Consider the following 23438-nt stretch of genomic DNA (forward strand, 5'->3'; position numbering starts at 1 on the left):
ATGTATTTTGACTTGTGTGTTGAATATCATGCCTCTTTTATCAGCTTGACCAATTCGGTGTGTAGTAAGTGATGCTTTCTGCTCTGTGTGAAAACTGATTTTTTTTTTTTTTTGGTGTACTTTAAATAGTTTGGGGAGAAAAAAATGCTTTTGAAAGGTTGTATTCGTGCCCCTGACGTGTTAGTCTTTCACTTGAAAATATTTTTTTTGAGCAGGTCAAGAATTTTTAAAGACCCATATTAGTACTGAATCGGTTAAGGGTGTCTAGTATATAATAATCATTACCTTGAATTGACAGCTTGGAGGGGGGGGTGACACACACAAACAAAACACCAAAAAAACAAAGCCCACAAAAAAAAACAAACCCAAACTTATTCTGAAAGAGTTGTTTATCATGGAATAATCAGGTAGTTTTGGAATGTTACTTGAATTTGTTGGAGTTTCTGCTGCAGGCTGATAATGTGTTGCAGGTGAAATGTACACCATTTCACTTCCAGTTTTATTTCACATTTTCTCAACAGAATTTATATTAGTTAACTGAGGACAGCAGAGAAAATGTATGCTCCTAAAAAACTAAATTTAGAAAACAAATACAATTAATGTTTGGGCTAGAAATTACACCAGGAGATTGCAGAGTTATTTCTGATGTTTCTGTTGCCGCTACTTTTTAGTTCATCTGTTTTTCTTTTCCCATGACTTTTTAGCAGGTGCCTCTGTGCAATATGGCTGAATTTGAGAAGTGACAAGTGGAGAAGCCTCCTGTTGAGAGAAAAGCTGTGTGCCTTCCCTTCTCTTTGCACACAGGTGTGAGGAACAGGAGCTAGTGTTTTGTTTAAAACCGTCAGATTTTCTTTAACGAGGACATAGAACTTCAAATGTACCTTCACCCTCTAAAATTGCTGCAGAATGTCCTATAGGAGAGCAAACTGCTGAACTAAAAAGTTGAGATCCCAGGATTAGGTGAGGAATACTGTTGGTTACGTTTTTTAATGTTTAGTCAGCAGTTGTTTATGTGGTAGCGTGAATTTTTCCAGAACAAAACTTGGCATGCATCTTTAAAACCCACAGCAAGGTTGCACGGAGGAACTGGATACAAAGAAAGGAAAAACTATAGCAATTATCTCTTTTTTTTTTTCTTTTTCAAGTATGGAAACTTGGTATCATACATAGACATGTATGATAACTTGCCAGGTTTCCTATAGCCAGTGGTTTGGCGCCTATTTTTTTTCCCTCTGGTTACTATTTGACTTTGTGTCCTTGTTAGTATAGCCCGTGTCACAGCAACCTGGTCGCACTTACGGCTTTTAAGTAAGCCATATAGGAGGTAAAAAAAATATCCGAGTTAAACCTGTTAGAGGTGAGATAAAGCTGAAGAAAATACGTTATTTTATCCTTTCAAGAGCTCAGGCATCTGTATTGATGGAGTAGTCTCCTCTGCTTCGCCTTTTTATGTCAGCCTCCACTAAGGGTAAGTTAGCCGTATTATAAAGGATGTCCTTCTGTTGCAAAGTGACTTCTTTAGGCGTGAGAAAAAGCTACCTACTTTTGTCAATACTGGATAGTGAGGAGGCTCTGCCTGCCTCTCTGTTTCCCCCGGGGCCGCAGTGTGCTGTGTGGGTTCGGAAGCAATGCCGTTTTCAGTCTCAGTGCTGTCCCTCTTCTCCTGCAGGCTGACAAGGCGGGTGTACGTTTCACTTTTTGTTTCGCTGGAGTTCAAGATGCGTATAAATTAACCTCTGAGATCCTGTTTCCCTTACTGCAGTCAAAATAACTTTTTAAATCAGTTACTGGAGACTTTTCCTTCTAACATTTCTTGTTCCTGCCATTGCATTTCGTGGCTCACTTGCCGATGTTACTTTGGCCCTGGAATCCAGTAGAATCTGCTTTACAGACTGCTGGACAGGTATGGCAGCACAGCTGTGCTGTAAAGGAGGTCTTTAGCAAAACAAATTGTTCAGCTACATTCTCAGAATACCAACCTACAATATGAGACAGCTAGACAAATGCATAGACAAAAAAAAATTACTGTTCTGTGTTATCTCTGTTAGGAGACTGCACTTATGTGGTTGGAATATAATAACCGATATGAAAATAAACTAGCTGTCTCCTCTAGATGTTTTCAAATGCAGGTTACCACTTGAGCAGCTATTCAGAGCACTGTTTCACTTACAAGCTTTAGGACTAAAACTTTTAAGATTAGTCCAAGGTGAACCACACATAGCTGCTGCAGGGACAAGGTGCTCAGCATGCTGCTAGCTGTTTGCAGTTAAACTTAGTACTGAACATGTTCGCCCTCAGTCTTGGAAGCATTTTGATATACTTCAGCCACAGCGGGTTTGTAGGTCTCTATAAAACTCACAGACCCACCTTTTCTTATCAGTCTGCTAAATAATCAATGATACGTAGTTTTTGTTTAACAATTTACACTGTAAACGCGAGTTTGCATGTTATTACCTTCACAGCAGGTAATACACAGGCAGATTGGAACTGCTGCATTTGATCATAATTAATATTACTGACTGTAACATAAAACCAGTATTCAGTGGTTAAATCAACTTACTGTGTTAATAGTCTAGCACAGGCTAAACTTTCTAAGCAGTAGTTCACACTAGTGAGATTAATATGAATAAAACCAATTTGGGTCCGATGTTGCATGCTATGTGATGAGGTATTTTGAATTTGCCATCTTGACCTATTACAGCATGGTTTACAAAAATGTTTTGAATTGTTTGTCTTGCCTGGGGAAGTTTGCTTTGATTGGCGGCTGGACTAGATGATCTACAGAGGTCCCTTCCAACCTCAACTAGTCAATGATTCTGCAAGTTGTAGAAAATAAGGTATTACCTGTGCAAATTCTCTAAATATTTTAGTCAACGAAGCATTATTTACTTTATCTCTGTACAAAGCTTTAGTAGAAACAACTGGCAGCATGTTTGACTCCATGTAGTACATCAGGTCCTTGAATCACCACAGGAAGGTGCTTAGCAATGCAACGTTACCTCCTCCTGTGCTGCAGCTGTTCAGGGGGCAGTGTCAGTAGATCTTAAAATACAAGTCAGCAAGGCTGTCATCCTCCTTTTTGCAGGAAGTTGCCCAAGTAATGGGTAAACTGGCAGAGGGGACTGCTTTCTTCATCCAGCTCCTGCCTGGCTTTAGTCCTGTCTGCTCAGTACAGTTCATTGAGGAGGAAAAAAACAGCTCTACTTAGCTCAGCTTTCAGCAAAAGGGAAACTCTGGTTGCCATCCCCATGAGGAAGAAAACAGATGAGTGGCTGCTGCTGACTGAGGAATGTGATCATCATGTATAGAACACGACTGGTGGTTTTTGTTGTTGCTCAGTACTTCATTATACATCCTGTGACTGTGCTTGATGCCAGAGTAAACTTCTTTTTCTCAGTTAATACAGAAGCACAGCTCATCTATAACATGTTGGGGAAAATGCGAACTGGCCTTGAAAAAAAGAGCTCCTATGCTGTGAATTCTTCAGGGCGTGCCCAATGAGAACAGTCTGAGTTTGTTATTTTTATGTCATGAAGATAATAAACCAGTAGCCCCATGATCTCTAATAATTCTTCGGGTTTTTTCAGGGGATGATCAGCTGTTGCATACGTAATAGGATCTCTTTAATCCCAAGAGAATGTAGAAAAGGGAAGAATTACTGAAGGTCAGTACAATTTTGCAATAATCCTGACAAAAGATTGGTCGCTGTGAATGACTTAACGTACAGTGAATTATGGCAGTTGTGTAATTATACCTATGTCTGCCTTTTCTCTTTAGGAGTGCAGACTCATTTTTCCTTAGGAGAGTCAACCTTTCGGTTACAGCAGATGCCTTCATTTTTAAAAGCTATGGTTTAATTTCATAATACCATGATGCTGCTATCATTTCTACCAGTGAAGGTGTAGGGTTTGTTTGTATATAGCCTGGGCTATACCACTTTAAAGTCAAAAGTGGGAAGAAAACAATCGGAGTGTAGATGTACAAGTTAGGGTGTTGTCTGTTAGAGTGGGTGGATGGGAGCAGACACAGTGCCAGAAGGGAACAGTTAGGGGTATTTTCCTAGCATTTTTTTTTTCCACTGATAACACTTGTGTTTATATAAAGTTTAGCAGTAATACACTTCTCCCTTTTACCCACATGCCCTTTAGAGGAGGCCAGGAATTTTTTAAACAAGTTTTTATAACTGGATCACTTCAGCAATTTGGGATTCCTTAACTGTTTTTTGTCCAAACTCCTTTTAACAGCTCATTTGTTCTGTTCACCTGAAGAAGGAGTTTAATGCATCTTATCTCTATAAACTCAAATTATGTTTAGAGAAATTAGGTGGTGAGAACAGCATAGAGCAGTTGAAAAGTGATGGCACGTCATTGCATTTTGGGATATTGCGACTATCATATAATTGTTAGAACAGCTCTAAGTTTGCCACTGACTTAACAGCCAGATACTGCTTCACCACTGCTCATCAGGCTATTTTTAAAGAACTATCTTAATATTAAATATTATCTTATTAAAATTAAATATTATCTTTACATTAAAGAATTCTCTTAATGTTTATTTGGGGTTTGAGTAAGGGGCTTTTACCTGACATTAACAAACTCTTATCTCTAGTCCTAAAAGCCAGAAAGTGCTAAGTGCTGTTTTGTTTGAGGTTTTTTGTTGTGTTGTGGTTTTGTTCTTTTTTTTTTTTTAGAGGACAAGTCAAATGGTTTTATGTCACGCTGAAACTTCTGTAGCATGTCTTGTCTAGTGCCCTGGTGGCAGTTCTAGGGTAGTTATCATGCCAGCACACACGGACTCAGAAGGCTTTGCCGTCATGTGCCTGTGTGTCCTTCCTTGCTGCATTTAAGCAGGACAATGGCAATTGTCCAGATGCTACAAAGGACTTGAAACCTGTTACTGAGAGGAGCAGTTGGCAGCTTGTGTTGTACAGACAGGAACTGGTGGAGCTCTGCCAGCTGTTGCTCGAAGAGGAGGCAGTTTAGCCCTAGGCTGTGTTGTGGAAGGAGTGAAGCTTTGGCCCTAGGGAGATGCTGGATTATTACACTGGTTATTTCTACATAGCGGTTTCTGAGAAAGTTCTCTTCAAAATCAAAAGCCAAGTCAAAAGCTTGCTCAGCACACGAGAGTGTGGACAGGCACACCAGGGCAGGACACAGCCTCTTTGGGTTATGACCAGAGAATTGGGTATTTCCCAATTTTCCAAGGGCTTCCTTCCCACCGTTGTAGTGCCGCCGCCTCCTCCTGGTCCCTGGAGCCAGGCTTGTCCTGAATCAACTATGTGTCAAAAAATGAAAAGCTTTCCATATTATTTTAAAATACAAACCTGTAGGCTCTTTTAGTAGCACTCACACTTTCCTGTTTAGGGTCTAAGGTTCAGCTGATACCTGCAGCTGAGTATGACAGGTGACAATCATACAATACAGCAAAGTTCTTCCTACAAACTTCAGTGCTGCATCCTAGGAATGAGATGCTCATTCATCTTCGCTGCAGTGCCTAAAAAAAAACAACCAGTCATTCTGCAACTTTTAAATATCCTTATCTTGCCTACTAAGAAAGAATGTTCTCTTCAACATTACCATCTTACTCTTCTAAGGTAACTTGTTTAAAAAAAAAAAAATTCTAGTATTTTTTGTTTTGGCATCTCAGCAGTTCCATGAAACTGAGAAAAATTACTGAACTCAGGTGATCATTACAAGGCTTTGAATTTCTTGCTCAGAACTGAACTGACAACTTTAAGTTATTTCTAGAAGGGCTTTTAAAATTAGTAAACTCTTTACTAATATCAACATGAAAATTTTGGAAGTCAAGCAAGAAAGTGTTACAGCTGCAAAAGAAACAAACATGGTCAAAAGACATTCATATGACCTCAGTGATCCCAAACATCTCAGCACATTCAGCATCGTAAATTCAGCTGTAGTCCCAGTAAAATGGAGAACACAATAGTGACATTTCTATTCCATTCACAGCAGTTTCATAAAGGATGAAATTCATAAACAGAACCGGTCATAAGCCATGGAGTTGTTTTGCACAGCAAAACAGTACATTGCAGTATAATTCTTACATCAAAATTTCTTTGTTTTCATCTACATTTAGATGGTGCTTAAGTAAAATAATCACAAAAAAAATGTGTCTTAGTTGCGCTGCATCTGAGTGCAACCTTTAGATTATCACTTAATAAAATAGATTTCAGATTTACGCTGGCAATGATTATTATGACTTAGATGAGGAAGGACCAAGATCTTTGCTAGATGTTAGCTAGCTGGAGTCCATTCCTTGGTCTTCTGCTTCTGGCTCAGGAGGATACAATTCATCCAAAATCAGCTCTGCAACGACAACAACAAAACTACATTTCAGAGAGTCATTTTCTACTTCATATAATATGGTTATAGCTGGTATCTTTTGCATTTTAAGACATACTGACTGTAGAAGGCTACAGCAAACATCCTTTTTCAAGGCTCAATGCATTTCATCATACAAACTTCTTCCCCTCTTTTCTTTAATGCCTTTTTAGGCATTAAATGGGAAGACTATCTTGGACAGTCAATTAAATTGAGATATTAGTGAAAAAACAGTAAAGGGCACTTTGTTATTTTACAACAAGCTCTGACTACTTATTAAAATGTTGTTTTTGTTAACTAATTTTGAAAAGCCACTAGGACAACAGCCTAGTATTTTGTGTTGTAAAGGAAGAACATGAGTGCGTTAGCCTTGTTACAGGTTTGCAAGCACATGCGTGCACCACCATGCCCAATGTCACAAGCTGTTACGCTGTTTTGGTCCCTTCCCAAGCGTAACTAGACATGGCCTTAGTCGAGGTTCTAGAAAACCCTGTGACACTCTAAGCAATCAGAGTAGAACAGATACATGGCATACTGTTTGGTATCTCCAGAAAAGTCACTGTAACCAATAGAGGCATGCTTGCATGACCTGCCGTACTGATGCAATACGTACACCACAATGAAGGCTGTTATCGCTCTGGCTCTGAATAAGACCAGATGCCTTGCCTGACAACTTGTAGCGAACCACACACTGACAGAAGAGCACAATCTTCACATCAGCTCCGCAACATGCATGTAAATAATGCCATGAGCAAACAAAGAAGCGTTGTCACAGTACGAGGAGAGGCAATTTCACAAGACTAGCACTCTCTAGGAAATGGACACCAGAAGTGAGCAAAGCAAGGGGCAAGTCCTCAGGGACATGGGCTAGAGAACCTTTTGGGGTAACAGAGAAAGGTGGGGGGGTGGAAAAAGGAAGAAGAGGAGGAGAGATGTTAAGGATGCAGTGAAAAAAACCCCAAACAATTGCAGAGCGAAGGTGTAACGCTAGTTGAAGACTTGGAATAATGATTTTTTTAATTTATTTCTTTTTTTAATTAAGGTAACATAGTGCAGATTGTTCTACTAAAGACAGCTGGAGCAAAGGATTTGGTTGATCAGATAGTAGGGGCATATCTCTACAGCGAGAAGAGCAAAATAAAGCTATTAAGAACAGTAGAGTAGTGATTCAGTATAATGAAGATTGAGAAGCACTAGACTATGGACTGCCTTCAGAAGTCTGAGCAAACACCCATGGTGTTTGGTACGTGGTACTTGTTCAATGAGGAAAGGGAAAGAAGGGGAATTTCTATCTCTACAGCTTGGATAAAAGCCAGCATTATCATTTGACGCAGTTTACCTTCACAGGCACTCAATTTTTGAGTCTTTTTGAGAATGGCTCTTATGCCTGGCATGGCTTGGTCATATTGATGAAGAACTTCCAAACAGTGTTCGTGAAACAGTTTATCTTTCTGAGATAGGCTGTGTAAGAGTAAAACAGCGTCCCGTAAAAACTGAATAATTCGTTCCTTATATGCACACAAGCTGTTCTCAGATCTTCTAATCTTCATCCACTGTCTATGTAACATTATAATTAGTGCCTTAACCACCTGCAAGAGGGAAAAAAAGTGCCTCAATACACAGAACTATAGTAGCGGAAAACTTATTTTATTATGAACTTTATTGATTAATCTCTTCAAACTTCAAAATTTCAGAATATTTTCTATCAAGCAAAAGCAAGCTTCCTAGAAGATGGTATCCTTGAAGTGCAGTACACTTCTGTTTCACTGTAGCTAAAAAAAGGGCAAAAAGATATTTCAGCACTGAGTAGTACCTTTAAGTTCTCAGTAGATTAAACTCAAGCCACTGTAGTGACGTACCTCGAGATTACATTGGCAGTCTGAACCGGGTAATAAAACCACCGGACTGGAACACCGCATGCACCTTGTCAGGAGTCTAACTGTCTATTACAAAAACATGCAGATTGCATTATAATCAGTACTAGGGTTCTGCAGAATTATCAAACAATTAAGCTGCAAATAAAGGGGAGGTAGAAATGATATTTCATTACTAGTTTCAAGCACTCTTGGTTTTTTTCCTTAACAGTTGATCTTTTTTTACCCCAAAAAAATTGTTACAGCTTTTTCCCTGTAAAACTTTACAGATGTAGAATTTGCCTTGCACAGAAACCTTTTCAACTTTCTGATGAGAAAGGTTAACGAGGTGCAGTGGGCCTTAATTCACCGCATACAAGTAACATGTTTACACTTAATATAACGATGTAGGTATGGGGATAATGAAAATGGTTTGAAGTTCTTTCAAATGAGAGCAGAAGTGGAGCAAAATGGTAGAACCTCAAACAAGTCACCACTATCAGTACAAACAATACCAATTAAATTCAAAAGCTATTCTTTCTATTTATAATCATGACTATGATACAGCAAGCTAGTATTTCCACTGCACACAATGAATATAATCCTAAATTGCTACAGGCTGCCTTTTATATGTAATAACTCATAAGATGCAGTTCAGAAGTAAGTAATACAATCAAAATGAAGCATAGATCTCACTTCCTTTTACTCCATTGATCTAAAAGCAAAGTAAAGCTTAGTGTTGAACATTTACAGCCATCCTACGATCTTTCTTGCTTTTTCAGTGATTTAACTATGACTATTATGACTGATGTTATCTTTAAGAATAGATACTGATTCTGTTTCAAGCAGGTACTCTTAAAAATCAATGTGATCGCCTTCTGCCAGTCAATACTTCCAGTGTTCTATTTCAGCTGGAGAAAGAATTTGGTTTTGGACCATTTGTGCATTGCCCTGCTCCTCCCACTCCCCCATGTGGAAACAGCAGGAAAAAGCACATGAACAAACAGCTGCGGTTACCTCTTGTTCCAGCTGAAGCCAAAGCATTTCAGATGCTGATTTATCTGGTCTTGATGTAATATACATGTACAGTGCAAGAAGGAGGCAGGTGTCTGAAACAGAGAGAACTTTGTTCTTTTCCCAACTAGTCAATTGCATATGACAAAAATTAATTTTGTCACACAAGAAAACATTTCAGAGCATACGTACAGTGCTGTCCTGGGACTCATGATACAGGCTCAACTTCTCACTTTACTTCAGACATCTTAAGCAGTGCTGAAGAAACTAGTATCCCTAAACTTTATATATGTGTTTGTGGTAATACCATCCCACTTTGTTCATAAGGAATTGGGCAAAGACTATTTATCATGTAGCATACTGGAATCCCTAAACTCTACAATGTGCAGAGAAATTAAACTTCCAAACCCTTTTTTCCTCATCAGCCCTTAATATAATAGACATTAATCTGGAAAGTAGATTTAAAAATCCACATGGGTATCAAAAGTACTGTATGTAGACAGGTACCACAAGATGAAATACTCTTCAAGCAATAACTGAAACACTGCACTAGAAAACAACTTTTCAGGTAACATAGCAGGCTTTTTGCCTTTTGGGGTTTTAACACCTCGGAGCAAGGCCTGTTTCCATTACTTTTAGTCATGCTAACTAACATTCAACTGATAACAAGTCTCTGTGTTATGCAGTCTTTTACCTGAATGAGAACAAAGTTGAGCAACCAACATGTGGTGTTGAGCAATAATAGACAACAGTCTGACAGTCAAAAGGACAGCAGGCAAAGGGGTCTCCGGACACAGGCAACCGAGCAGGATCTGGCTACTCAGTAAGTGCTGAAAACTTCAAAAGAAAACTCAGATTTAGAAATGGAAAAGGCACTGACAAGCTGAAAATACACTTATTTCTTGTACACAGCATCGTAATTTGTGCCTTTTTAGCCATTCAGAACATACCTGATCTCAACTTAGGTGTCATAAATACAAAGTATACTAAAAAACATACTCTGTTACATCTGGCAGTCAGTCTGCAGTTCATACTATGGTTGTGTATATTACACCATTAGCAGATGAAATGTCTCACTTTTCAGAGCGGCATTTTACCTACCAGAGTGAGACACTGTGCTTCCATTCCTTATGCATCTCACAGCAATCTCAAAAAACCCAAAATGATCTCACAGATATTCTGATCAACTGCATGTGGCCTTAAAAAATTTCCTCACTTTCAAGGGACCGTGATGCAATGAGGCAACAGCATCTGCTTCGTATAGACTTCATAAGCAAATCTTGTGACCGATCGGGGGTGACTACCACATGCATTAGCAGCAAAGGCAGTAGCGAGATCCTCAACTGCTTCTCAAGTGACATCTGAGAAATGTGATATTCCCCCATACATGTCAAAACTTAGATTGTCATGTGCACAAAGTATGCTAAACAACAGATTCTGAAATAATTTTAAAGCTATTACGGACTTACTTCATTAGCAAGTCCATTGTTGAATTTTCAGCTAATTTCACCAAAACTTTTAGGCTTTGGTTCAGTATACTATCAGTCTGGGACCCTCTTGCAGCAGAAAAAGCTAAAACCTGAAGCAGCTTTTTAAACAAAGAATGTTGAGCTCGATTGTTGTTGGGAGCATCCTGTGGCGCTACAGGCAGCCCTCCTTGCGTCCTGGTATCTTCTTTGTTATTGCACTGATTATCACACAACACATTTTTGTCCATCTTGGTAACCTGTTCATCTCCAGCAGCAGAACTTTTTTCCACTTCAGTAGACAGCAACGTGTGGACAACATCCCAGCTATAAAATGCTAAATAATAAAGAATACCCAGTGATATAACTGTAGTTTCTTCAAGAGACAACCTGAAGTCCTCCTTACTTGTCACCATATTTGTGTTGGTTCTGGAAGAAACATCTGGATGGTTTCCATAAGAACCATTTACTGACTTGTCTGCCAATTGTACCGCTTGACAGTATGCACCAATATGGTGTTCTACCAAGGGCAGGAGATGCACAGCGCCTCGGATCTTGCAGGGTGTGAGGTGCAAGAACTCTCTCCGGCTTTCTGTTGGGCTTCCTTCGGATAATCCTTCGTCCATAGCAATCAAGTTCAAGCCTGTTATTGCAAGTTTTTGAGCTTCTCTCAGGGATACGAGAGGAGCAGTTTCTTCTTGAGCTGTCCTGCTGCTGGGTAGTTGTGTGGACTTCCTATCCAAATAAAATGAAAAGAAAGGAAATACTTCAGAAGAAAAGGCAGAGAACGTAAATGAGATTTGAGTTATGCCTATTCTGAATCAAATAATAGAAAGGCTGGAGCAATAAGAGATGTCTGTTCCCAAAATAAAATATAAATTGGGGGGAAAAAAAAAAATCCTACTCCTCAATAGCTGCATGGGAAGAGCAATTTCAAAGCATTCCTAGGTCTTATGAAAGTAGTCAGAGCTTACAGCTGAATAACTTCAGGAGCTCACTATAAGCCATTCTCTGAAACTACATTTCAAACATTGGCTTTCCAATTTCATGCTTTTGATAACCTATCATACATTCTTATCTTCCCCTAATGTTACTTGGTAGCTTCTGGGAAGAACAAGTATCCGTACATTACTGATGTGTAGTATGTAGGGGCCTTTAAAGGAATACAACAAGTTATTTTCTTGGCCAGAGATGATAGAGAGAGAGTTCAGCTATTAACTAGTCAAACTGCAGCTACAAAGGCCAAACATACCACCTGTACTTGCATAAATAGCAAGGGCAATGAGACACGAGCCTTGCTGTGAACCCACAAAACACAAGACGTACTAATAAAATAACATATCAGAAAATCAAAGGTATTTCAGGAGCTACAGTCTAATTCTCTAAAGTGAAAACCTATTATAATTTATATACAGTATTCATATTCATAATTCTTTACCAGTCACTATAAATGTATCTTGGAAAATTGCACATAAATTGTACATTACAAATTGAACATAGTTTAGGCTTTGAAGATATAAAGCCTACTGTTCACATTGTCAACATGATCACATTTTCACATGATCGCTTTTTCAACGTTTTCTTCCCACTTAAGTCGTGATCATGTTTATATGCTTCCCTCATTGCAATCCAAGTTTTATGACCTTACGTCCTGTGGTTAACAACAGAAGCTGCTAAGAGTCGCTCCTAGGTGTTACTAAACATGTTTCTCTGCCTTCCCCTAATATAGAAATAACCTAGCTTATCTCTTATTGTTGTTCCACTGTTTAGTATCTATGATAATCAAAGACTAAGAAGCAAAGATGCAGGACGACATTCCAAATTTTGCATTAAATGGCCTAAGCAAAACAACATTTACCACAAGGAATGAGCTATCCTACATGAATTTCTTAGTGTAGAGAATGCCACTATACTAAGAACCCATCAGATACAGTTTAACAAAACAAAAAAAAAAAAAAAATAGAACTTACGTATCCAAATAGTTAGGCTGCAAAGTAGCTCCAGGCAGAGGCTCAGAGTTACTGCTAAGAAGATGGCAAAGTCCTAGTAATGACCCAGGGACAATGGGCTGCTTCATGAGTGCATTTAGTAAGATAGAACCTGAAAGGATAGATACATAATTGTCTTTGGAGGAGCTTTACTATCAACTGCAACATCAACAACAAATTAATACTTCAAAAGATTAGCCTTATTTATTGTGCCCTCAACCTCAAAAAAAATGTTTTCATTACCAATCTTTCTCTAAAAGAGAATGACTTTCAGAAAAATGAATTTAAGACATGATTTAAATACTAACCAAACTATATTTAGAGATATTTTAATTACAATCCTATATTAGGAAAATAGCTCGAGCCAAATGATTGTATATCCCAACTATCCTGATGACCTGCCCTCCATGTTCCAGTCCCAACGTTAAAATTATGTGATGCAGCTCTGCTCTGAACTGGAAATAAAGCAGTACCCTGAAGACTTCCTGGTGCTGACTGTTGTAAATGTTGCTTTATCATTTTTACCTTCATTTTAACAAAAAAAAGTACATTTTCCTGTTTTTATATCATTTCACAATAAAAAGCATAACATACTAATAATGAAAGAACGAGCCTTGTAATAAAATGCCTCTTGATCCATATCCTTCCATAAAGCAAAACCCAGGCAAACTCTTTTCTTAAATAGAATTAACAACATGAGGATGTTGTTAGGATAGAAGATAGTAATATAACCTGAAATGTTTTACTGCAAAATCACAATATTCAAAGCAAAAAGCTGAACGCCGCTATTCTGCGTGGCGACATTTTATGCAGCAGGCTCCTCAGCATGACACCGCTTAGTAAAGGCATCTGCGCTCTTCCTCAGAAACGCTCGCTATTTCTGTATTAACAGAATTAAGTTACCTTGTGCATTTCGTTTAGGTACAGAGTTGTAGAAACCATTTTTCCCCATTGCTTCATGCTTCACAGATAAAACTTCAGGATGGGTTATCTTACTGTCTAAAACAAACAGGAATTATGAACGTAATATGAAAACTACATTGCTTATGTATCTGTACCTATCCTCCACGCACATTCATTTAGCCATAGCTGTTATATAGTGAGTAAACAGACAGTAGGCCAGAAAATATATCTGTCTTGTATAACTCAGATATGTCAAACAACAGTTAAGACCTACGATGCAAGTAGAATCGCGCCTCAAAATAGATTAGAAAAGCGAATAAAATTTCACCTTACTGTCAAATATTTCACAGATTTTTCAGGGCTACCGCTCTCCACTTTTCTTTTAGAAATAAGTAACACCTTAAGTCAAATTCCCACTACTAGCAGAGATTTACGTGACTATGTTAGTTAAAAATCAACATAAAAATCTTAACAAAAATAAACAGAAACTGAATATTTCATAGTCTTTCAGTCATCTATATATGTCACAATTACTAGCCAAACTGAAGCCAAAAGCTTTGCAGGGTTCAGAAGAGAAATAATCGAGTGTGTTTTTCAAACAAACAGGCATATTGAGTGTTGTTACCATAATGAACAGTCAGGAGGCTGAAAAAATAGCAATACTAATGCTTTAAGGCTACTGTATTTTTCTTTTGGATGGAGTTCATACTGCCCATGCAGTTTCAGATTGAATACTGTAACTGACAGTAACATCGCAGCTTTTTCATGACTCTTCCTGAAAGGATTAGTTGATGATACACACATTTCTTCCATTTATTATTTCCTATTGGAAACATGGCAGTCAGCTACTACAACACAACACCATTTTTGTTCCGTATTATAGCAATCTTCAAATACATGCATATATTCATTTCCTAAGACTTACTCAATGAATTTCAAGACACAATTTAGTGATATTTACTGCCCTATACAGAAGAGAAGAAATGAGTATGCTGTTGCAGTTGCTTCTTTCGATACAGCTAAATATGTACGCTTTAAAATACAATCCCCCAAAAGGCCAGCTTTAAAGCCAAAACCACGAGAATACAAAAAATGCATTAGCTGACTAGCAGACCAATTCAAGAAATAGGCAAATTATTTCCTGTTCCTCTTTATTCAATAGTAAGGCAGATTAACAATTTGAATATTTTCATCCATCACATGTTAAATGAAAGTTTTTCATTTGGGCCAACAGTTGACATCTTGGCATCTGGCATATAGACATTACCAAGGTGTGAATTAAAATGATCTTGGTGCAAATTTCAGTCACAGCCATTTAATGCCAATTGGTATAAAATGGAAAGAAATTTAAGAAAAAACAAAATAAAACAAATACTTGTTTTTCTCTACAGTGAACTTACTGAAACTGTTCAGTCACATGGTACAAAAAGCCTTATCTAAGGCAGAACGTTCCTATGCAGCTAAAAATGTCGCAAGTTGTATATGGGTCTACCTTCTTTGATTGAAGCAGTCGAGGCAATCAAATTCCCTGGAGAACACGATGGTCTACTGCACATTTCAGCACTGAAGGACTCCTTTGTAGGAAAAGATCTTCTTCCAGGCTGTGGAGAACATCCTTCCGATTTCACTTGTACTGCAAAATTCTTTTTAGGGCTAAAATAAAAATCAAACCCTTAGATGAATCAATATTTATTTTGTAATCATTTTATTAAGCAATAAACAAGGATCGATTTACATCGATGTTTTAAAGGTACTTCAATATAAACCCTTTACATTTCTGTCACAGACACAATCAAGGCTCTTTTTGAGCAAATTCCATAGAGGTCAACAGACTTTTTTGGTTGTATTTTTTGAAGACAACTGAGCTGAGAGTTACATGAAAAAAGAAAACCTCTTTAATAGTATAAGCATGCATATTGTTAAAAGGAACACAAATTCGTTTTCCAAAACTCCCACCTTGGTGTTAAAACCATCTGAGCAACATGTTTATTTCTTTCACAGTTCTGAAGTCGCGTTCTTAATTCATTCATTTCTGCATCTTTGAACTGCAACTCTGACTGTAATGACAGTAACTGAAAGAGGAATTAAAAAGACAGCTTTACTGTTACCAAATAATTTAGAGGCGCTACAACTGCAGAGCAACTAGAATTACCATAAGGTTTCAAGGTTACCATCTACTTACTGTGAACTCTGCATAAGATCTCCATTTTTATGTATGCTAGTCCAATTAATACTATCTTAGAACCAAGTGTCAAAATTTCAGGCAAGAAGCATATGGCTTGTTAAGACAGACCAAGTGCCACGCAGAGCACGACTACAGTGAGGCCGTTAACAGCAGAGTAAACAGGACAAAAGCAGCCACTGTCCTCTTCAGGGCTTTCAGAAAGATGACTGCAACAGGAACAGCAATCTGATCAGAGTCATAAAGCACATTCTGTCGCTTTTTCCCATTTTAAAATACATTCCTATTTTAATGATTGCTTAAAAAAAAGCAACAAGTAAACGAAACTCTCTACCACCTGAATTTTACTCTTTTATTTTGGCCAAAGAAAGCCCTCAGCAAGTTCTTACAAATGCTTTCTTCTAGGTAAGAAAATAAAAGCCTACATCATTTGCAAACGTCACACAAGTATTCTTCCTTGACTAGATGGTCTGTGACATCATTAAATCATAAAACTAGCTTCTGCATGAGATTGCAGGTAACCGACATATTTACAAACCTTTTTGGAGAACTCTTTTTCTTTTTCACTTAAAGTCTGACATTTTTGCTGTTCCAACAGCATGTATGATCTTTTCTGTTCCTCCATAGCATACTCCATCTGCTGCATTGAGTCACGCAAAATTTTAATTTCTCCATTTTTAGTGAGAATTTCATCCTGCATTTCTTTCAGCTGCAAACAGATGGATCCCGTTAAAGGATGTATATAACCAAAAGTAGGTATTTAATAACATTATGTGGTTGAAAATCAGGTATATTTATACTTCCAGGGGAGAAAAATGCTCCTGTAATTCAGTTCAGAAATTCTGCAATGTTGCTTCTAATGTTTTTCTGATTAAATCAGGCTCAGCTAGTGTTGCCTCTAAAAGAATTATAAATGACAGCAAAGGCACATCCTCATATACCATCCTGGTATCTGGCAGAGACCATTGTTCTCTTTCCTCTTCTCTGTGATTATGTTCTTTCTTTGAAACGCATTCTACTCACACACGACAATAATTTGTTCATTGTTTGGATGATAACAATGATAATTTAATTCCAATATTTCATCCAGCATGGCAGCCAACAAGCATCCTGTCCTAAGACACGCTACCACCACCCAGGCAGTATCTTCACAAATACTCTCTGAACAGCCATCACCACTCGGAGGCAAGACTTTGGAGAGATAACAGAATGAGTTATTCAGAAAAGCATGGAGAAAAAAAAGCAGAGAGACACCTCTATACCACTACGTAAAACTATGGTTCACCCCCACGTTGAGCGTGGTGTACAGCTAGGAGCGTTCCCAATGAAGAAGGATATAGTAGAACTGGAAAAGACACAGAGAACAGAGGGAAGGGTGATGAGAGAAAGGCAAATAGGGTAGGACCCTCCTGTCTGGGAGAAAGCACGACTGTGAGGAAACAAAGGTCCACCGAGCTGTGAGTGCTATGCTCAAGTTACTCCTTGTCCACTACCTCTCCTAACAGCCAGGACCCATCTCCTGAACATCAGTAGGGTAAAAGTTCAAAATAAAAATCAAAGAAATTCCCTGACACAATGTGTTGTTAAGCTGCGGACCTCTTTCACACCAAAAAGTACCCAGAACCAAATACACAAGCATTTTAAAAAATACACTATAGAATATTAAATACATGTATAATATTTCTGAATCAGGAAGTACCTACATGCAATTTTACAAGAGGCTAAAAGACTCTTCTGGTAAAATATCATCATAAACTTGCTCAGGTCTTATATTCTTCCTAAGCTGTCAGCCAAAGAAAGGATGGACATGGTACAGGCATTTCTGCCTTCTTACTTTTCCACATCTATTTCTTCCCCTAGTAACTTTCCATAAGGGATCATCAGAAGGTAAAGTAACACCACACAGCCTAAAAGTTTCTCTAATCTTTAAGTTGCACAAGCCAACTTTTGCTGACAGGACAATCAGTTTGATAGTAAACAAATAAAATTGACAAATTAGCCTTTACTAATCTGAAATGACCAAATATAGCTCTTACTCTTAGTATTACTGGAGCTGTTTCCAATATGATGCTTTTAACAGATTCATGGATTTCAAAGATCAACTTGATTAGAGTGAAATACTTGGAACCGAACTTATACCACTTTTCAGTTAGCTCTAACAAAAGACGTGCTATTTGCCAGGGGCGGGGGACAAGATGTTGCTAACCTTCTGTTTAATTTCTTCATGCTGTGTCTGTAGTACTTCAAACTGGAACGCATCTCTCATCAGACTATCTTCTGTACTGCTTCCTAGTGCGGAAAAAAAGACAAGATCTGTTCTGAAGCACGGGTGCCTATGTACGTCACTGATGACTTAACATCAAGATTTTCTTATTTGCCATTACGTATGTCTGAATATCTTAGTACTGTCAGTACAGAGAGGGAAATCACACGCATCCAATCACCACAGTAACTTTCTAAGAGCTTGCACACCAATCCTTAAAACAGAGAGGAAAACCCTCCCCACAAACGTTTCTAGTATCTTAAAATAGTACGGTGACCCGCGGCAAGCGCAAGCATTTCCTCCAAGATAATTTTACTGCACCCTAGACAAACGAGGGTTAGCTGACAACTTTTTGAGCTGGGAGAGATTACAAACGTTAGCGCTGCTGAAACACATTTGGAGAGGATTTAAACACTCTGTACTTTAATAACGAGCAAACCCCAGTACGCTTTTTCAAGGTAAACCTGAAAACCACCTGTTAATACAAGAGATACTACACATTTACTAGCGGAAGTTGGTGGTTTGGAAAAAAAACCTATCTGGTAGCAATGTGCACAAAACTTAGAGCACGTTCGTGAGCCTGGTTTCACGCGTTTCGGAGGTGGCACTAGGGCCACCGGCCCCTCTCCTGCCCCGCCAGCACACCGACCTTTCGCCTCCCGCCCCGCGACAGGGGCTCTGCCCCGGGCCGGCCCCGCCGCCGCCCGCCGCTCGCCGCCGCCCGCTCCCAGGCCGCCCCACGCCTGCTCGGGGAGGCCGCCGGCCCGCTCCTGCGACAGGGCCTGCGAGGCCAGGATCTCGATCTCCTCCAGGTCGTCCGCCGTGAAGTCGTCGCTGTCGCCGAAGGGGTCCCCGGGATCGCAACCGGGCCAGGGCCCGGCCGCCCCCCCGCTCTTGGGGCGCTTGTGGGGCGGGAAACCGTTCTCCAGGGCGGCCGGAGGCGCGGCCCCGGCCCAGCCCGCCCCGCCCAGCGCCGGCCCGCTCCGCTTTCGCGACCCCGGCGAGGGCTGCGCCGCCATGGTGTGCACCCGCGCGCCCTGACGGACCCGCCGACCCGGACACGCCCCCGCTGCACCGCCCACCAATCACAGGTAGGCAGGGCTTTCCGTCGGACCAATCAAGAAACAGACGGCCGACCTACGGCGGTTCCCGAGGGTCAAACACAGCGCAGGCTGGCTGTAAGCGGCTGCACGATTGGTCCGCGGCTTCCCGCGCTGCAAGCGCCTCGCTGATTGGCCCGGGCCGTGCGCGAGCGGGGTGGCTGAGGGCGGTGGGAAGGCTCGTCCCGTCCCGCTAGCGGTGTGAGGCTGCTGACATCAGCCGTGATGTCACAGCGCGTCGCGGTGACGGAGTGTGACGGCAGGGGCTGGGCTGCGGCACCTGGGCGGGCTGCGGCCACGCCTCAGCAGGGCCGCAGTGACAGGTCGGTGATGTCATGAGCGGCACCTGGTGACGTCATGGCGTGCAAACCCAGCAGGGGGCCGCACCGCGCGCTGGCCTGTCCCGCAGCGTGGCCATGGCGGTGCCCTCAGCTTTTCAGTGGCGGGCCCTGTGCCGGAGGGCGGCAGTGACACACGGCCACTGTGGCACTGCGCTGTCATGGCGCTGCCAGCCCTCAGGGGGGGCCGCCCCGGCTGCCCTCACCTCTCCCGGCGGCTTACGGAGAGTGCTCTGACCTCTCTGGCGCAGGCTCACGGAGAAGCCATACCCGTAGTTAATGCAAATACGGACCCCGGCTGCTGGCCGAGTGAGACATTTCGTCTTCTCAGTCCTCTCTCTGTGAGGACACCCTGTGGTGGTGTTACCAAAGACAGGCCTCTGCTTTGTTTCTAAAATAATTGTTTCTTACTGACCTTCTTAATGTGTGAGAAAATAGCTAATTACCGACCTTCTTGCTGTGTAAAAATAGTCACTGAGCTGAGGTTACAGATAGCGATGAGGAGACAATCCGAAGTAGTTAATCACTTCAAGGTTCTTCTATACGTCAAGTATGTACTCCTATACCAATTAGGATAGAGTTATGGCTACTTCAAAGAACATCGTTAATACCTTCAAGAAGTCGGCAAACTTACAGCAAACTTTTACTGTCCTGAGATGACCCAATACCTTAAAAGGATAATGTGAGGAAGGGTCTCCTTACGAAAACAACCACTGAGACACTCACGCTTGTGCAGAAGCGTTTTGCCAACGCAGCAAAATTTGATATGCGTGTGCAAAAAGACTATTCGGTCATCCTAATGAATATGTAAGCCTATGTGGAGTTATGTATTAGGTAGGCAGAATAATGAGAATATTTTGTGTATAAATAATGGGTGAATATCCCCAGTAAGGTGTGCTAGATTTGTGGGCTCTTCCCCTAGCACACAGTCAAATAAAGCAATATCTCCTCTCTAGAATACTTTTGGTTTCAAGGGCTTTTATTTCAGGTAACAGTGGCTGCAGAGGAATGTGAGGCTACAAACATACAGTGGTGGTTTTCCTTGTACCCCATGGGAATATGAGACACAAGGCCGTGAGGAAAGGAAATTATTTTTACTCAGCAAACTCCTAATGCTTGTGAAGGCCAGGAAGCACTCACTGATTTTCTACTGCAGACTCAAAGGGGTGTTACGTCCTCAAAGTTGGGCCTATTATTTTTTTTTTAATTGTAGTCCTAATCTAATGCTTAAGTCTGTCGAACAGCCCATTAAAAAAAATAAAAGACACTTTGCCATGTAATATTTGCCCTCATTAGTATCACCGCAAAGGTAGTAATCAGAGTAATTTTTCACTTGCTCTGCTAAATCATTGTCAGCCATGTTGCTCGCTGGTTAAATGTTTAAATGCTTCAGCAAAGAAAATGGGATCTTAGCTTATTTTCATGGGTTTTTCTTTTTCAGTGAAGTATTTTCAATGATGTATTTGCAATGCTGTCAGAGAATTCTGTTTTCCCTTGTTCGTTTCTCTATTTCCCTCTATGTGCGACAAATTTATCACTAGATTGTTGTTTATCTATGCACTGCTCTGGCATAAGCAGCGGCAGCCTGTGATCAGCCAGTAAGGCCCAAAGAAAGCCCTTAGGGTAAACATCCTCAGCTGTGCTGTTGCATCCCAGCTTCTCTGCTAAAGTGACAGCAGCTGGTCCCTCTGAATTTAAGCAGCCAGGGCAGCTGCATTTAGTCAGTATAGGTACATTAAAAAAAAAAAAAAAAAAAAAAAAAAAAAAAAGGGGGTGGTCCGAGTGGGAGAGAATGCTTGTATCACTTTAGTTCTGTGGTACTGGCTTAAGATTTTGTTTCTCTAAGAAGTTTTGATTTATTAATTAGTATATCAAACTGGAGAAGTTATGGAGGGATTTGATGCTTAAACCATTGAAGGTACCATTATTTGTGTTGGAAATTCTTTTTTTTTCCCCTGTGATGGGAATGATAACATAATGCTTTGTAGTGTAGTGCTAAAGAAAACATAGTTCTTGCTTTTAAGAATGGTTTTATTTGATTATGCTTAGGGAGAGATATTTCTACTAGGCAGAGTAAGACCAAAAATGATTGTTTAGTTTAAAACCTCTTCTTGCAAGTTGTAGCGCTCTGTTTCTGCTGTCTGTGTTTGTTGAGGCATGTATTGAGACCTTAATTTAAGTAACCTAAAAAGAACTTTATTTAGACTTTACTTGGTCTTAATGCTGTTTTTTTTCTTTGATAAAAAAATAGGCTTGTGCTATTGTTATTGCTACTATTTTTTATTATTACTACTCTTGCTTTTAAATAATGATATGCTGTATAAGTGATATAGCTTCAGTTTTACTTTCTCCTTTTCATCTAGCTGAAGTTGAGGGAAAAGGGAATAATAGAATACTTACAACTCTTTCTTTTTAAGAAGTGTTAAACAGTTTAACAATAAAGATACTGACTCTGTTTTCCTCTACTCCAGGTGTTCCTGCTAAAGAGGAGTGACTTGCAGATGAACTGAGTAACAGCAAAGTAAGTCTGAGTTAATGAGCTAAAAAAATTCTTTGTGAAAGTAGGTTATACGTGTGGTGGTTGTTGTAGGAATTATGTGGCTGCAGTCTCAACAGGGCTCACCCTAGGTTCTTGTTCAAAGAAGATAAATGTTAGTTTTACCAAAAAGTTTACACCCGGTCAGCTCTTGCAGCCTAAGGCTTCAACTACTTTACTCTCTAGTGCTAAGCAAGGCTATTAATCCTAACAGTTCTCAACAGGAGTGGTAATTTACCTGAGTCTGGTGGCTGTGTGATGAGGCTTCTTGACTCTCAAGCCATAGAAATCTTCCAGAAAAAGGAAGAAAACCCAAACCTAGAAGCTTTTGCTTTTTTCCTCTGCGTGTGAGTACTTAAAACTTGTTTCAAAACAAAAAATAACATGTATCAATGTCTACTGCTCAGTTTTGCTGGTACAGTGTTTCCAAATTGTTTAATTACCATCTCCAGTGCCGTGTTATTGGAACCCTTAGTACTCTCTAAAACAGCCTGTTTATAAAAATGGTTAGCTCAATATTTGGCAAATAACTGGTTTCTTGATGAACCTTTCCTAGAGTTTGTTTTAAATACTGATGCTTAAGGAACTACTTTCTGGCAGGGAGTCAAATATATTACTATAATTCGAATAGTTACATACAAGTAACTATAAGTCAAATAGTTACATATCTGCTGATTGCTTTTTGTCTTCCTGTGGCTTGTTTAATTTGAGCCTTAAATGTGAAACTCACTGAGGAGAGTACAGGAAATCAAAGTGTGACTTTAACATTACCTGACGACTGTGGCATCTTTTTACTTTTTTTATGGACAAACCTTCTTACCTTCTTATTTCAATTCCGCTTAGGACTAGTGGATCGAGGTGCCAGACCTCAATACAGCGAGCATTAATTTGCGCTAGCACTGTTATAACATTGACTTTTTATTCATGAAGTATTTTTAACTGCCTTTAATTTGCTTGTTTAGAAAGCTTTTTCTACTCTCATCTTTACTTAAGTTTCTCACAAGCAAGTTAAAACCAGATTCCTTAAGCGTCCTGACTGTAGTAGAATCTTGTCTGACTGACATACAGTAAAATCAGACTGTATATAATTAGGAATTTGTGTGTATGTTCATATGGACACATGCAGCTTAGGAGGGGGACACTCTAGCATAATTAAGCATGAAGTTTAATAACGTATGCCTGGTTTTGTACAGTTCTTAATGCTGTTAACAGTAATGTTATGTTTATTCTGAATACTAGTAAGAGTTTCATAGCTTCCATGTAAATGTTGTTTCTTTGTCCGTTATTTTAATGAATCTGGAAATGAGTAGCTGTCTCACTGCATTTGTGATAGTGCGATCAGGGTGTTAGAAGCTTTGAAGTCATGCAGTATAGGTACGGTAGGGGAAGTCTGTATTTCACAAATGGAAGGGGTGTGAATAAGATGGGGAAGCGTTTGGGATAAGTACCTGACAGAA

General features: G+C 39.8%; 2 protein-coding genes across 3 annotated transcripts in view; one reads left to right on the forward strand and one right to left on the reverse strand.

The window, feature by feature from the left end:
- Positions 1–4688: 4688 nt before the first annotated feature.
- Positions 4689–19080, reverse strand: ATRIP (ATR interacting protein). 2 transcript variants are annotated; one of them, XM_074603279.1, is made up of 13 exons: positions 18657–19080; positions 17951–18033; positions 16283–16453; positions 15519–15634; positions 15055–15215; positions 13563–13658; positions 12642–12771; positions 10675–11406; positions 9900–10042; positions 9209–9300; positions 8198–8281; positions 7678–7927; positions 4689–6323 (listed from the first exon to the last, which is right to left on the reverse strand). In XM_074603279.1, exons 1-13 carry the CDS (start codon positions 19024–19026, stop codon positions 6256–6258), a joined length of 2496 nt encoding a protein of 831 aa, XP_074459380.1. In that variant the 5' UTR covers positions 19027–19080; the 3' UTR covers positions 4689–6255. The 2 variants fall into 2 exon arrangements, with proteins under 2 accessions (XP_074459380.1, XP_074459381.1); XM_074603280.1 differs by lacking the exon at positions 16283–16453.
- Positions 19081–21238: 2158 nt separating this feature from the next.
- IPPK (inositol-pentakisphosphate 2-kinase) overlaps positions 21239–23438 on the forward strand; it is a 59770-nt gene continuing 57570 nt past the window's right edge. Inside the window, exons 1-2 of the mRNA XM_074603284.1 lie at positions 21239–21363; positions 21917–21966. The gene's annotated coding sequence lies outside the window, so the exon portion shown is untranslated. The remainder of the gene's footprint in view (positions 21364–21916; positions 21967–23438) is intronic.

The sequence above is a fragment of the Larus michahellis genome, chromosome 10 (genome assembly GCF_964199755.1).
Source record: "Larus michahellis chromosome 10, bLarMic1.1, whole genome shotgun sequence".
Classification (NCBI taxonomy): Eukaryota; Metazoa; Chordata; class Aves; order Charadriiformes; family Laridae; genus Larus; species Larus michahellis.